Genomic DNA, 14,992 nt, shown 5'->3' on the forward strand with positions numbered 1-14,992 from the left:
TTTGTTTGATTGATTAATAAATTATTTAAAAAAAATAAAATTTAAATTTAAAAAATAAAACATTTGGGATTTACAATATTAACTATGAACGATAAAACACTGAATATTGACAACATATGAACGTCACACCCCCTCTCGATCGACATATTTTACAATCAAGTGAAACTCACCAAAAATGCAACAAACACAGCGAAATATGAACGCCAAAGGTAAAAAAAAAACCCAGCTACGATCTGATATATCTGATATATCACTAAGCTTTAGAACTTTGTTGTAAAAATCTCCTTCCGCGTCTGTCCCTGACATCCGCATTTTAGGCTGGCCGCTCTGCTAACACTCTGTGGAAACGCTCTCCACCCACACTGCTTGGTGCCTCGTCTGAGCTGCTGTGACTTAGATTACCATAGTAACTAGTATATCATGGGAAAGCGGCAAATTCCAACCATTGAAATACTTTGTATAGTTCCAGACTGACAGTAATTTGAAAACATCACTGCACATCATAATGGCAGCTACAGTTTCGATCTTAAAGATCTAAAAAAATTATTTGGGAATGTCTGGCGGGCCAGATTGAAAAGCTGAACGGGCCCGCATCCCCGGCCTTAATTTGCCCAGGTCTGCTATATACTGTACTAATAGAGAACATGGTCACATTCAAGATATACAGTGTGCCAGTGTGATAAACAGTGTGCATTTTCCAACAATACATTCTGATACTTTGGAAAAGGGAGCATCCCCTGTTTCAATCGCAGTCTAACTCAAAAAGAGGGTTTAAATGTATACACCAAAGCATTGTCACAAGGTGTTGGTGAAGAACCCCAGATGCAGAGAAGGCAGGCTTGGTACAGGAAAACATAATTTAATGTCCAAAATTAATGTAAAACACAAACCAGGAACTAGGAATAGCCAAACTGAAAACAGGAACCAGCAAACAGAAAACTGGAAACAGCTAACGGTTAACTGGATATAGCTAACAGGAAAACAAGAAGCTAGGAGACAGCAAACTACAAATAGCTATCAGGAACAGCTTACCACTACGACGAGCGACAAGGACAAGTAGTAATGACAGGTAGTAATGACAATCACATCAACAATACTCCAGCACAGACTGGATGGCAAGGCAAGGCAGGTTTAAATAGCAGCTGGCTGATTGACACCAGGTGTGGCCAGGTGCCAATCAGCCGCAGCTGAAGGGAAACAGCGCTCAGGGAGACAAGCAGGAAACAACCAAAATAAAAGCTTTGACAGGAAATGAAGACAAACACAGAGAAAAACTAAAACCAAACCAAACTGTCAGGGACAAGCCTGACAGTAGCCCTTCCGATAACGGATACCAGACGTTCTAGAAACCCCCCCCCAAAAAAACAGTCCAAAGTCACGGGAGGGTGGAAGGGGGACAAGGCGGTGGGCCGCCAGGCCAAGTGTCCCTCAACCAGCGGGGAAGAGTCAGGTGGCGACGGCGAGTTGAACGCCGCCGCAATTGGCGAGGCGGCTCGTCCACCAGCGTGGGAGGACCCAGCGGAGAGGATGGTGGCGCCCTCTGCTGGCCCACCGGAGTGCATGGTGGTGGCGTCTGCTGGCCCACCGGAGTGCATGGTGGTGGCGTCTGCTGGCCCACCGGAGTGCATGGTGGCGTCTGCTGGCCCACCGATGTGCATGCTGGCGTCTGTTGCAGACCCACTGGGGTAGGAAGTAGCTGTGCCTCCCCAGCTGCACAGCCCCCCCCCCCCCCCCCCCCCCCCCTCAAGCGATGAATCCCAGACGTCCCCAGATAGGCCCACAGACGAAAGGGATGGGTGGGAGAGGGCTTGAAATGAGGCCGAACTACTCTTCAATTTAGCCATCATCACAAGAATCCCGTCAAGCCTCTCCACCATCGAAATCTCTGCGGGGTTCGTGTTAGGCTGGAGTATTCTGTCACATGGTGTTGGTGACAAACCCCAAGATGCAGAGAAGGCAGGCTTGGTACAGGAAAACATAATTTAATGTCCAAAATAAATGTAAAACCAGGAACGAGGAATAGCCAAACTGAAAACAGGAGCCAGCAAACAGAAAAACTGGAAACAGCTAACGGCTAACTGGATACGGCTAACAGGAAAACAAGAAGCTAGAGACAGCGAACTAAAATAGCTATCAGGTACAGCTTATCGCTACGACGACAGCGACAAGGACAAGTAGTAACGACAGGTAGTAATGACAATCACATCGACAATACTCCAGCACAGACTGGATGGGATCGCCGGTTTGAATAGCAGCTGGCTGATTGACACCTGGTGTGGCAAGTTGCCAATCAGCCGCAGCTGAGGGGAAACAGCGCTCAGGGACAAAAGCAGGAAACAACCAAAATGAAAGCGCTGACAGGAAATGAAGACCATACTTGCCAACCCTCCCGGATTTTCCGGGAGACTCCCGGAATTCAGCGCCTCGCCCGAAAACCTCCCGGAAGAAATTTTCTCCCGAAAATCTCCCGGAATTCAGCCGGAGCTGGAGGCCAAGCCCCCTCCAGCTCCATGCGGACCTGAGTGGGGACAGCGGCGGCAGTCTGTTTTCACGTCCGCTTTCCTACGATATAAACAGCGTGCCTGCCCAATCACGTTATAACTGTAGAATGATCGAGGGCGAGTTCTTGGTTTCTTATGTGGGTTTATTGTTAGGCAATTTCATTAACGTCCTCCCAGCGCGGTAACAACACACAACAACAGCAGTCACGTTTTCGTCTACCGTAAAGCAGTTCGTCTGCCGTAAACAGCAATGTTGACACACACTTAAACAGGACAATACTGCCATCTACTGGATAGCCTCCGGAACACTGAAATTCAAGTATTTATTTTATTTATATGTATAATAAAATAATTTAAAAAAAATATATATATATAGCTAGAATTCACTGAAAGTCAAGTATTTCATATGTATATATATTATATAACATATATATATATATATATGAAATACTCGAGTTGGTGAATTCTAGCTGTAAATATACTCCTCCCCCTCTTAACCACGCCTCCCGCCACGCCCCCACCCCACCCCAGACCATGCCCCACCCCACACCCCGAATCGGAGGTCTCAAGGTTGGCAGGTATGGGACAAACACAGAGGAAAAACTAAAACAAAACCAAATTGTAAGGGACAAGCCTGACAAGCATATCATCATAGGTTCCCTGTAAGAGTTATGGTTGTGACTCTTGCCATTAAACATGATTGTACTGAATTGTAGGTATCCTATTGCAGCTTCTTGTGAAATAAAGGATATTGACCAACAGAACGTGAAACGCCTATCCTCCAGATCTAGTTACATACATATATATATATATATATATATATATATATATATATATATATATATATATATATATATATATATATATATATATATATATATATATATATATATATATATATATATGGTAGTGTGCAGTTTACATAATGTACAACTGGACACCTTCCTGTCAGTATCTAATTTAATTTTACTGGCATTTCCTGCCGCATGTTGTTGTCAACCTACACCCATCCCTCTTGAGTTACAACTATGCTGTCTTTCATTTATCATCTCACACTGATCGGAATGTTAAATTTCAGTTCATACCTTTAGGTTTTGAAGTAGAACTTACCTAAGAAGAATGTTAGGACATATGGCACTGGCATGAGAGCCCACACTGCTCCTAATGTCGGGTTGTATGTTGCTTCAGCAATGCCGAGGATAAACCCTCCTCCTACCCATGTGGCTGCAAAAACATGACAAACAAGTTTTTTTCTTAATACAAGTCAATTATTACTTGATTTCTTCTGATGGCTTAATGTCAAAAGAACGCTTTTTACCTGTAAGAGTAAATACGCCCACGAGCAAGTTGATGTTACGTCCAGCCAGAAGCGTGATCTCTATTCCATCTCCTGTCCACTTTTTCTCTTCTTCTCTGGAGCGCATTGATGCCCAGATGCCCGTTCCCAGGATTAGGAGGTAGAACGCCGCCATCACCACCAGACCCGGTATGTTCATTGTCATTGTTATTTATTGTGTTTCTGTTAACAGAAAATGTGTATGAATACACAAAACAGGACCACACAGTAGAAGGCAACAACTAAATAACAGAACATGTTTTAGGATATATCCAGTCTTGGTAGAAAAAAAAAAAACATTGTTAGGGAAGGGAAAAACTATGGGATTTAGTTTGCGCACATTCTAAGACCATGCTTTAAAATATTCATGATATGGAAGAAGCCTGTGGGTAAAAACAACTGAACATTGAGTTGGAGATGTGTGGTTGAGGAGAAATTCTATAGGTCTTCCTAGAAAGTGGAAAGACAAGAGGCAACAGTGGATGGGAAATGGGGTAGCAGCAGTAACTTTATGACCTGGCTTTACTTTCATGGCAGACTGTAGTATGGAGAGAGGAGAAGTTGAAAATAAGGGGTAAAAAAGAAAAAAAACCAAGAAGGCCAAACGTGTAGGTGACGAGCGGACTAGGGAAAAGACTGAGAGACAAAAGGGGGTCTCACCATGTACATGGCCGTACTTAGAAGATGGTGGACAGTTGTCCCCTCTTCAGTGGTTGGGTGGCCCGCAATTTGATCCCAAACAAAATTGGGAAGTGAAACAACTCAGACATATTGCGTAAAGATGAGTGCTTGTTCACAGTGTACTGACTGGTCTTTTAAACTTTGATATTATTTTCCTGCACATTGAAATACTTTTACATTTACGCAACTGTGTTAATGCAGCCCCAAACAACTTGAGTGTTTATCTAAATTATCACAGGAGAGTTGTTTCTTGGAAAGCATTTTATGGAGGAAAAACAATGCACATGAAAGCTGGAATTAAAGCTGTCAGAAGAATGTATGGACATTCACTTGAGAATGCATAAAGGGAAAAGGAAATGTTTGTCTAGGGAAATGTCTGAAAAATGCAAGCCAAACGAGTATGTACTGTATATACGTTTAAGAGAAAGCATGGAAGGAATGGCTGAGAAGATGGGACTGTTGCCAAAGTCAACAAATGCCTGACTCACATGCATGGCTCATGTGTTTTTGCTCTACAAGTGTGTATGTATGTGCACTGTAAATACAGTATAACTCTTATTATAAGAAACATTGAAGATTTCTAACGTGTAATGTGCATCTCTGTAGTCCAACAAGAGGCTGTGCTCAGGTTAGAATGATATACAGTGATAATGTTTCTGTTTATTTCGAAAATGTGTGTTAAATCACATATTACACATTTCCATTTCTCATTACAACATGTCCAAAAAGGAGTAGGAACAAGCAAAACCTATTCAATCCCACCCCTGCTCGATTTTTATACGCATCAATTTTCATACGATTCGGTTTTTCGACAAAATGTTTTGTCAAAAGCCTGCCTCTGCTTTCATATACTTTCTCAGTTAACGTTCTTTTTGGATTTGCTAAGCGATGATGACAGAGGGGATACCCCAAATAGTCCGCTTTGGGAAATTATCAAAGACAAAGTTTTAAACATTTCTGTCCAATGACTGCACAGGGATGGGCAGAGCCTAAACATATGCACTTGGTTAGCTGTAGACTGTTGACACAGATCACATAATAGAGACAATTTGTCATACATCTTAACCAGCCGGACCTTGGTATAATAGATATGATGTATTAGCTTACATTGCATAAGGCTGTGTCTAGCACAAATTGAAAATCTATGAACTCTACTTAACATTTCTGTCCAGCTCTCCTCACATAGGGTCACTCCCAAGTCACCCCTCACCCCTAAAGTGACTTAATTGAATTGAAAAATGAAAAATGTGATTGTGAATACATGTAATTGATCCTTTTAAAGTCAGAAGTAATGTCAAAAAAGCATCTAAAACTGTGTCAGTCGGTAAGTTTTGAAACCTGGGAAAATTATTTCGAACAAAATTGCGGACCTGTAGATATCTAAAAAATAAAAAGTGTTGATTAAGGAGTAACATTTATCACAAAGTTACTGGAACTAAGTAACATTTTATAAATCTTTAATGTTGTTGATCCCCAGACTTGACCATCTTAAAAAGGCATTATCAACAAGAGAGTGGGGTAAAACATGTTTAGCAGTGATGTTGACTAGAAATAGTCTGTAAGCCAAATGGTGCTTAAACTGAACCCAATTTCTGAATTAGGTTTTTACAATTGGATTTTTTGTAAAGAATGGAAATAGGAGATAGGAGAGTGGATGAGAGAGTAAACCAGAGTCCTAAAAGATACTGGTTTAGTTGAGTTAGCTTCCATAACCAGCCATAACGGAGGGGGATCAAATGCTTCATATTGCAGCCAATATTTAAGAATTCTAATGTTGCTGGCCCAGCAGTAAAACCTAAAGTTTGGTAGTGCTATTCCTCCCGACGATTTGGGTAAATATGGTTTATGTAACCTGTGAATATTATTATTCCAAAGGAAATCCAAATTTTAATCTAATTTACAAAAGAAAATCTGACTATCTAATTTACGAAAGAAGGACTGCAGGAGAAAAAGTGGTATGCATTGGAACAAATAGGATCATCGTGGAAAAACATTAATTCTAACAGAGTGACACAAGCTGTCTGCCTCTTCCTCCGCTGCGGCAGCACCTCGAGACTCCGCTGCAAGCCAAGCAGGACACGCCCCCGCGCTCATTGCGCAGACCGCGCCCACGCGCCGACACAGCCGGAGACAATCTTCTATCGACACACCTGGGACTAATGAGAGGCAGCAGGATAAAGAGACTCGCCGCTGACTTCTCGTCGCCAGAACGTCGCCCTGTGTTCAGTAAGCTCTCACGTCTCTGACTTCTCTCATGTGCTTTCTCTTGTGCTCATTTTTGTCCTTCTCATGCCTGGCCCTGATTTTGTCTTTTTCATCTCCTGTTCCCACAGCCTCCGTGTCCCTGTCATTGCCTTTGCGCTTCCACTGTGAAGTTTCCCCCAACTCTGATTGCCTTCCCTGATTTTTGACCCCACGCTCTGATTTGGACCACTGACGCCTCTCTCCTGCCAAACGGACCTTGCTCGGATCACGAACCCCTTTTGGATCTTCCCCCTCTGGACTTGGATGCTGACACCACCAACACGCACCTTCAACAAACCCTTGGTAAATTCACATTGTGTAAATTTCCACACATAGTATTACACACACACACATAGTAGCATACACACCCCACGTATACATCATAAGCTCAAATAAAAACTGTTGAGCTATACCTCCTGTTGTTGTGCCGTCTCCTTCCCGCCTGTCGACGCATAACAGTACGTTCTGGCCAAGATGGAACCAGACGGTACCCAAGGATCTCAGTCCACCCCCCGTTCTCGAGTAGCCCCTACAACTGACTTTTCTTCTGTTCAAACTGTCCTCCAACAACATCAGGCTCGCTTCTGAGGACAAATTGGACGTCGCCTTCGCTAGCATTCTGGCTAGGTTGGAAACTCTCGACCCCCGTTAGGTGACACCCCCCACACCGGCTCTGGGAGCTTCGGTGACACCCACAATCGGAGCACAGTCTCCACTCCGAGAACCCACGATAGCCAGCCCTAGAGTTTTCGAGGGGGATTTTGAACTTTGTCGAGGCTTCTTGGTGCAATGTGAGCTAATTTTTCAACATCAACCTTCCCGATATGCAAATGACGGTGCCAAAATTGCATTTATGTTTTCCCTACTCTCGGGTCCCGCATTAAAGTGGGCCACGGCAGCCCTTAGCGAGACATTAGGTCTTAAGACTGATTATGCGGCTTTCCGTAGAGAGTTTCGGGCTGTTTTTGACCATCCTACCGACGGGGGAGACTCCGCCTCCAAACTTCACTCCCTTCGACAGGGCCGTCGCTCCGTGGCTACTTACACCTTGGAGTTCCGCACCCTGGCAGCAGATAGTGGATGGGATGACAAGGCTCTACAGAGCGCCTACAGGAGAGGTCTGAGTGAGACCATTAAGGACGGCTTGCTTCGGGATAGGCCATCTTCTTGTCGTGAGCTCATCGAACTGGCATTGCTCTTCGACCAAAGACTGGCGGAAAGAGAGGCGGAGAGGGAGTATGCCTCTACTGGTTCCGTGTCGACAACATCTTCTCGACCTCCCAGCCAACATCCCATGAGACAGACAGGTACCGCTACTTAATATTCGGTCACACCCTCCGAACCTATGCAGATAGGTAGATCTCGTCTTACTTTTGAGGAGCGGGAGTGTAGGTTTCAATGTCGTCTGTGTCTCTACTGCGGTCGGGCTGACCACATAATTCGCAATTGCCCTACACGGCCAAAAGATCAGGCTCACCAGTCAAGGGGCTCCTGGTGAGCCATACCACCCTCCCCTCTACACATAAAGGAGGTAGCCCTGGAATTTTTTCCCCCGCAACATTAACATGGGAGGCTAATACAATATTGGTGGGGGCTTATTTGGACTCTGGAGCTGATGAAAGTTTCATCGATCTGGAGTACGCCCGACAAGTAGGAATTCCCCTAGTTCCACTCGAGACTTTCATCTCCGCCCAGGCTCTCGATGGACATCCTTTGGGTCCTATCAAGCATCGCACAGGGGCCCTTTCATTAACTCTTTCGGGCAACCACACGGAGACCATCCATCTCTGGGTACTGGACGCCCCATTGGCCCCCTCTCGTTCTCGGCCGCTCTTGGTTGAGTCAACACGACCCCCATATTTCTTGGTCAACTGGAAAGATCCTGGCTTGGAGCAACCACTGTCACGCACACTGTGTCAGATCCGCAGTGATCCCTCCTAGTAATCCTAGACCCATCTCACCCCCAGTGGACCTCTCCCGAGTCAAAGACCTAGCCACAGTTTTTAGCAAGGAGCAAGCTCTGTCTCTACTGCCCCACAGACCATACGACAGCGCTATCGATCTCATCCCCAACGCAATCCTGCCTTCCAGTCGTCTGTACAACTTGTCCCTCCCGGAGAAACAGGCCATGAGGGACTTCATCACACCGTCCAAATCACCTGTGGCAGCTGGGTTTTTTTTCGTCAGAAAGAAGGATGGCTCCCTCAGACCCTGCATAGACTACCGGCAACTTAACTGTATCACCATTAAAAATAAATATCCTCTACCCCTCCTGAACTCTTCCTTCGAGCCTCTCGCCCCCGCCACCATTTTTACTAAATTGGACTTACGAAATGCTTACCATTTGGTACGCATCAGGGAGGGGGATGAATGGAAAACGGCGTTTAATACGCATTTAGGCCACTTTGAATACCGGGTCATGCCTTTTGGTCTGACTAATGCCCCCGCCGTTTTCCAGGTCCTCGTCAACGACATCCTCAGGGACATGATCGACCGTTTTGTTGTTGTCTACCTTGATGATATTCTCATTTTTTTCTAAGAGTCAGCAGGAACACCAGCATCACGTCTGTCTTGTCCTGCAGCGCAGACTTGAGAACCGTCTCTTCATCAAGGCGGAAAATGTGAGTTCCACACCTCTTCCGTTGATTTTCTGGGTTTTGTGATTGAGAAGGGTCATATCAAAGCTGACCCCAAGAAAGTGAAGGCCGTGGTAGAGTGGCCCCAACCCACTACTCGGACGGAGCTTCGACGTTTCCTGGGATTTGCGGGTTTCTGCAGACGCTTTATTAAGGACTTCAGCAAGCTGGCCGCACCTCTTCATTCCCTCACTTCAACTAAGATGCAGTTTCAATGGAACCAAGAAGCCGGGATGGCATTCTGGTGCCTCAAGAGGAGCTTCATCTCAGCCCCTATCCTCGTTCACCCGGATCCAGACTGTCCTTTTATTGTGGAGGTGGACGCATCCGACTCTGCGATTGGAGCAGTACTATCCCAACGCTCCAAACAGGACAATAATATCCACCCATGTGCGTTTTTCTCCAGGCGTTTATTCCCCGCTGAACGAAATTATGATGCAGGAAATCGAGAGTTTCTGGCAGTCCACGATGCCCTGACAGAGTGGAGACATTGGCTCGAGGGGGCCAAACACCAGTTTCAGGTACTTACGGACCACCGCAACCTTCTGCATGTCCGGTCCGCCAGGAGACTCAACGACCGGCAGGCCCGATGGTCTCAATTTTTTAGTCGATTTGACTATGATCTTTCTTTCAGGCCAGGCTCTCGCAACACTAAAGCTGATGCCTTGTCCCGACAGTTTTCCGAGGAGCCCACCTGCACCACACCTGTGGAAATTATCCTCCCTACCTCCAGAGTTATCGGTATGGTTACCTGGGAGGTGGAAAGACTGGTTCAGGACGCGCTACAGAATAAACCCGGACCAGAGGGAGGGCTTCCCAACAAACTTTGTGTTCCTCGAGAGCTTCGCCCTCGAGTCTTGGACTGGGGGCATTCCAGCGTCTTCACCTGTCATCCCGGATTCCAGCGAACCCTCTCGTTCGTCCGCCGGCGGTTCTGGTGGCCATCCATGGCTATCGATACTCGTGAGTTCATCGCCGCTTGCAGTACCTGTGCTCGTAATAAATCCTCCCACAGACCGCCGACGGGACTGCTTTGCCCTCTTCCTATTCCCAGTCGCCCATGGTCAAAACATATCCTTGGACTTCATCACTGGTTTTCCCCTATCCCAAGGTAACACCACCATCCTCACTATTATCGATCGTTTTTCTAAAGCTGCACACTTTGTTCCATTACCCAAACTTCCCTCTGCTTCCGAGACAGCTGACCTCCTCACAGTCCATGTTGTTAAGCAGCATGGGATCCCGATGGACATTGTCTCGGATCGGGGGCCCCAGTTCACTTCCCGAGTTTGGCAGGCCTTTTGCAAAGGGATTGGGGCTACGGTCAGTCTCACTTCTGGCTACCACCCTCAGAGCAATGGTCAAGCGGAGAGAGCGAACCAGAGTTTGGAAACCATGTTGCGTTGTGTTTCCGCCCGCCAACCCTCTTCTTGGAGCAAGTATCTGCCCTGGGTCGAATTTGCCTACAACTCCATGAAGAGTTCGGCTACGGGTTTGTCACCTTTTGAGTGTTCCCTCGGGTATCATCCCCCTTTGTTTCCACAACAGGAGATCAAAACGGCAATAGCATCTACTCGCAAACACATCAAGAGATGCCGTCAAATCTGGAAGACTGCCCGTGCTGTCCTTCTAAAGGCTTCCGAGAGGATGTGTCGCAGCGCCAATCGGCGACGCATTCCGGTGCCCTCATACCTTCCGGGACAACAGGTGTTTCTACAGGCCAAAGACCTCCATCTACAAGTACCATCCCGCAAACTTGCACCCCGTTTTGTAGGACCTTTTTCGGTGGAGGCCATAGTTAATCCGGCAGCTGTTAGACTTTCTCTTCCCCCCTCAGTGAAGCGACATCCGATAGTTCATGTTTTAAGTTCTCCCCTGTCCTCCCCAGAACCCACCCCACCTCCACCTAGGATTCTGGATAAGGGTGACCCGGTCTGGTCCATCAAAGAGATCCTCGGTGTCCGTCGGCAAGGTAGGGGCGTGGAGATGGGCCAGAGGACAGGTCCTGGGTTCCTGCCTCCTACCTTGCTGACCCCTCCCTGCTGGAAGACTTCTACCGGGCCAACCCGGGAGCTCTCCGGTGCTCGTCGGGAGCCTCGCATAAGAGGGGGGGCACTGTTACGGCAAACGCGCTGTCTGCCTCTTCCTCCGCTGCGGCAGCACCTCGAAACTCCGCTGCGAGCCAAGCAGGACACGCACCGCGCTCGTTGCGCAGACCGCGCCCACGCGCCGACACAGCCGGAGACAATCTTCTATCGACACACCTGGGACTAATGAGAGGCAGCAGGATAAAGAGACTCGCCGCTTACTTCTCGTCGCCAGAACGTCGCCCTGTGTTCAGTAAGCTCTCACATCTCTGGCTTCCCTCATGTGCTTTCTCTTGTGCTCATTTTTGTCCTTCTCATGCCTGGGCCTGATTTTGTCTTTTTCATCTCCTGTTCCCACAGCCTCTGTGTCCCTGTCATTGCCTTTGCGCTTCCACTGTGAAGTTTCCTCCAGACTCTGATTGCCTTCCCTGATTTTTGACCCCACGCTCGGATTTGGATCACTGACGCCTCTCTCCTGCCAAACGGACCTTGCTCGGATCACGAACCCCTTTTGGATCTTCCCCCTCTGGACTTAGATGCTGAAACCACCAACACGCACCTTCAACAAACCCTATGTAAATTCACATTGTGTAAATTTCCACACATAGTATTACACACACACACATAGTAGCATACACACCCCACGTATACATTATAAGCTCAAATAAAACCTGTTGAGCTATACCTCCTGTTGTTGTGCCGTCTCCTTCCCCCCTGTCGACGCATAACAAGAATTCCCATTTGGGCTGCTGGTATTTTTTATCTGCTTGTAAAAAAGCATTTCAAAGGATACACCAGGCGACACAAAGTCCAGGACATCAAAATAATTGCAAATGTTCATAGTCAACACAACATAATTATACTTAAAACTGAACACATTCATTTATACAATCGATGACCAAGGACTTTCGCCATATTTAAACCCATACCCTGATTTAAACATGTAGTATGGGTGCACAAGAATTACTTATTTACTGTAGTAATATTTGGGATTTGCGGATATATAGTTCAAGAGTATTTACTTGTAAAGCTTGAAAAAATAATATTTTATTACAGTATTTAAGTGTGGCCTGGATTCCCTCGTTAGGATCTGGACCAAATCTAAACTCCAAACACAAATCTAAACTCCAAACATCTCAGAACAAGCTAGTCAGGTTACTGCTAGACCTCCACCCCAGATCCCACCTCACTCCTACCCACTTCTCTAAAGTGGGCTGGCTCAAGGTGGAGGACAGAGTTAAACAAATAGCACTGAGCCTAGTCTATAAAATCCGCTACACCTCCCTGATACCGAAGTACATGTCAAACTACTTCCTTAACGTAAATGACAGCCATAACCACAACACCAGGGGGAGCTCCACTAACCACGTTAAACCCAAATTCCGAACTAACAAAGGTCTTAACTCATTCTCTTTCTATGCCACATCAATGTGGAATGCGCTCCCAACAGGTATAAAAGAAAGGGCATCTCTATCCTCCTTCAAAACCGCAATAAAAGTTCACCTCCAGGCAGCTACAACCCTAAACTAACACCCTCCCCGGATTGCTAACAATCAAATGTAAACAATCAAATGCAGATACTTTTTCTTATGCCTTCTGATCTATCTCTCTCTCTCTCTCTCTCTCTCTCTCTAACTCTCTCTCTCTCTCTCTCTATGTCCACTACTTGATGTCCATATCCTAACCCCCCCCTCCACACCCCTGATTGTAAATAATGTAAATAATTAATTGTGATTATCTTGTGTGATGACTGTATTATGATGATAGTATATATGATAGTATGTATCTGTATCATGAATCAATTTAAGTGGACCCCGACTTAAACAAGTTGAAAAACATATTCGGGTGTTACCATTTAGTGGTCAATTGTACGGAATATGTACTTCACTGTGCAACCTACTAATAAAAGTCTCAATCAATCAATCAAAACCTGGCCAGCGATCGTGAATCATCTGCCATTCCTCAGTGAGGCTGGATATACTCATTCCAACATTGGGTAAAATAAAATAGACCTTGTATATTATTATCCTATTAACTTGGGAGACATTCATTTTTGCAGCAAATTCCTAAAAAAACAGTAGAGTGCTCATGTTGTATAGAATAACGATAGGCCAAAAGTTTGGACACACTTTCTTCTCAATCAATCTGTTTTCTTTATTTTCATGACTATTTACATTGTAGATTATTACTGAAGGCATCAAAACTATGAATGAACACATGGAGTTATGGACTTAACAAAAACCTGTGAAATAACTGAAAACATGTTTTATATTCTATTTTCTTCAAAATAGCCACCATTTGCTCTGACTACTGCTTTGCACACTCGTGGCATTCTCTCGATAAGCATCAAGCACACCTGTAAAGTGAAAACCATTTCAGGTGACTACCTCTTGAAACTCATTGAGAGAATGCCAAGAGTGTGCGAAAAAGTAATCAGAGCAAATGGTGGCTATTTTGAAGAAATTAGAATATAAAACATGTTTTCAGTTATTTCACCTTTTTTTCTTAAGTGCATAACTCCACGTGTTCATTCATAGTTGTGATGCCTTCAGTGACAATCTACAATGTAAATAGTTATTAAAATAAAGAAAATGCATTAAATACGAAGGTGTGTCCAAATTTTTGACCTGTACACTCTCTCTCTCTCTCTCTCTCTCTCTCTCTCTCTCTCTCTCTCTCTCTCTCTCTCTCTCTCTCTCTCTGTCTCTCTCTGTCTGTCTCATTCTCTCTCTCTCTCAATATCCATCCATCCATCCATCTTCTGCCGCTTATCCGAGGTCGGGTCGCGGGGGCAGCAGCTTAAGCAGGGAAGCCCAGACTTCCCTCTCCCCAGCCACTTCGTCCAGCTCCTCCCAGGGGATCCCGAGGCGTTCCCAGGCCAGCCGGGAGACATAGTCTTCCCAACGTGTCCTGGGTCTTCCCCGTGGCCTCCTACCGGTCGGACGTGCCCTAAACACCTCCCTAGGGAAGCGTTCGGGTGGCATCCTGACCAGATGCCCGAACCACCTCATCTGGCTCCTCTCGATGTGGAGGAGCAGCGGCTGTACTTTGAGCTCCCCCCAGATGGCAGAGCTTCTCACCCTATCTCTAAGGGAGAGCCCCGCCACCCGGCGGAGGAAACTCATTTCGGCCGCCTTTACCCGTGATCTTGTCCTTTCGGTCATAACCCAAAGCTCATGACCATAGGTGAGGATGGGAACGTAGATCGACCGGTAAATTGAGAGCTTTGCCTTCGGCTCAGCTCCTTCTTCACCACAACGGATCGATACAGCGTCCCGCATTACTGAAGACGCCGCACCGATCCGCTCTGTTGATCTCACGGTCCACTCTTCCCTCACTCGTGAACAGACTCCGAGGTACTTGAACTCCTCCACTTGGGGCAGGGTCTCTTCCGCAACCTGGAGATGGCACTCCACCCTTTTCCGGGTGAGAACCATGGATTCGGACTTGGAGGTGCTGATTATCATCCCAATCGCTTCACACTCAGCTGCGAACCGATCCAGCGAG

The 14,992-nt window shown here is 46.1% G+C and overlaps 1 protein-coding gene across 1 annotated transcript in view; it reads right to left on the bottom strand.

Moving 5' to 3' along the window:
* LOC133633927 (high affinity choline transporter 1-like) overlaps positions 1-14,992 on the bottom strand; it is a 49,306-nt gene that overhangs the window by 27,699 nt on the left and 6,615 nt on the right. The window contains exons 2-3 of the mRNA XM_062026743.1: positions 3,820-4,020; positions 3,612-3,725 (exon numbers count right to left, since the gene is read on the bottom strand). Coding sequence (XP_061882727.1) covers positions 3,612-3,725; positions 3,820-4,003 — 298 coding nt within the window. The 5' untranslated portion in view covers positions 4,004-4,020. The remainder of the gene's footprint in view (positions 1-3,611; positions 3,726-3,819; positions 4,021-14,992) is intronic.

This window comes from Entelurus aequoreus, linkage group LG18, assembly GCF_033978785.1.
Source record: "Entelurus aequoreus isolate RoL-2023_Sb linkage group LG18, RoL_Eaeq_v1.1, whole genome shotgun sequence".
Classification (NCBI taxonomy): Eukaryota; Metazoa; Chordata; class Actinopteri; order Syngnathiformes; family Syngnathidae; genus Entelurus; species Entelurus aequoreus.